At 50.2% G+C, this 1,474-nt stretch overlaps 1 protein-coding gene across 1 annotated transcript; it reads right to left on the bottom strand.

Moving 5' to 3' along the window:
• Positions 1–354: 354 nt before the first annotated feature.
• On the bottom strand, positions 355–702 carry LOC116887339 (60S ribosomal protein L39-like). Its single transcript, XM_032888932.1, has one exon. The coding sequence runs from the start codon at positions 657–659 to the stop codon at positions 504–506; it is 156 nt and encodes a 51-aa protein (XP_032744823.1). The 5' UTR covers positions 660–702; the 3' UTR covers positions 355–503.
• Positions 703–1,474: the final 772 nt, after the last annotated feature.

Genomic DNA, 1,474 nt, shown 5'->3' with positions numbered 1-1,474 from the left:
GCTTCAGTACTCTCCGGGTTCCTTGGGCCTCCTTTCCTTGCCAGCACTAGGCCAACCCTCTGCCAGTCAAAGGCTTGAGCTGAGGCGGGGAGAGGGAGGGCTCACAACCTCCCTGCCTGGTTTGTGAAGCAGTACCAGGTGGCTCTGCTTGCCTCTCAGGGCAAGATCGGGTGTGGGGTTAGAATTAGCACGTCGTAGAGAAAGAGCGGGCTGCTCACAGGTCACTGGATGCTGGGGAGGGCAGATGTGCAGGTGCTTGGAGTGGTGATTTGTGGGTTCGCTCTTGTTGCCAGGCGCCCCCTTTGCCAATTCTGTGAAATGAGGACAACCGTGTGATATTGGTATTTACTTTTCTTTTTTTTTGAAAGGTTCTAAATTTTATTACTGGACAAATTAATTCAGACACAAGTAAATCTCTAGGTTAAAAATGTTGAAATGCATCTGGTCGGACTGATTGACGACCACAATTCAGTATAAATCCTGTCTTGCCATAGTGGGACTCCTTACAGACCCAGCTTCGCTCTCCTCCAGTGTCTTCTCTTAGAGTTGTACCTGATTTTGTTACCAGTTTTCATCCGAATCCATTGAGGAATAGGACGATTTTGCTTTTGTGTCTTTGCCAGGAATCCCTTGATTCTGAAAGTCTTGTGAGAAGACATGGCGAGGATCTGAATCCGGCGCAGAGCACACGATGGCGGAGGAAAGAAGAGGGTGTTTTCTTTTCTAGTTGTCAACAGCTTGACTGGACTGAGAGAGGCCTAGATCAGGAAGTGCATGCTTGAGGGTGTCTGGGAAGACATCCCCAGAGATAGCCCCCTAGAGGCTCTGGAGTTAGGATGTCAGGGGATGCTGGGGGGAGTGAGAGGGAGGTTGTGGGACTCTGTGTGGGAAAAGTGGGTTACTGGGGTTTTTCCTTGGGGTGCTCTATATTGCCCCATGCCTTCTCATGTTCCTTCCCTGAAACCATGAGCTACAGAATTCCTGGGGCTGGAGCATAGCTCAGTGGTTAAGGCTTGCAGAGAGCCTGATGTGGGTTTATAGAACTCACACTCCGCTCACAGCCGCCTGTGACTCCAGCTCCGGGGGCATTGAATGTCCCTTCAGGCAATCGCGCCCAAATCAAATCTTACAAAACCTCTCACCTTCCCATTAAATTATTTCCCTCAGGTATTTAGTCAGGGCTAGAAGAAAGTGATTACCCTCCACTCTAGCTGGCATCATAGACTATGGGGAGGAGTTCCTGAGATGGTCAGTCTCTTAGGGTTTCTACTGCTGCAAAGAAATGGCGTGACCAAGAGGCAAGTTGAGGAGGAGAGGGTTGATTCAGCTTACACTTCCACATTGCTATTCATTATCAGAAGTCAGGACAGGAACTCAAGCAGGGCAGGAACCTGGAGGCAGGAGCTGATGCAGAGGCCATGGAGGGGTGCTGCTTACTGGCTTGCTCCCCATGGCTTGCTCAGCCTGCTTTCTT

This window comes from Rattus rattus, chromosome 18 (genome assembly GCF_011064425.1).
Source record: "Rattus rattus isolate New Zealand chromosome 18, Rrattus_CSIRO_v1, whole genome shotgun sequence".
Taxonomy (NCBI): Eukaryota; Metazoa; Chordata; class Mammalia; order Rodentia; family Muridae; genus Rattus; species Rattus rattus.
The sequence above is the reverse complement of the archived record's forward strand: the minus strand, read 5'-3'. Positions and strand labels throughout refer to the sequence as shown.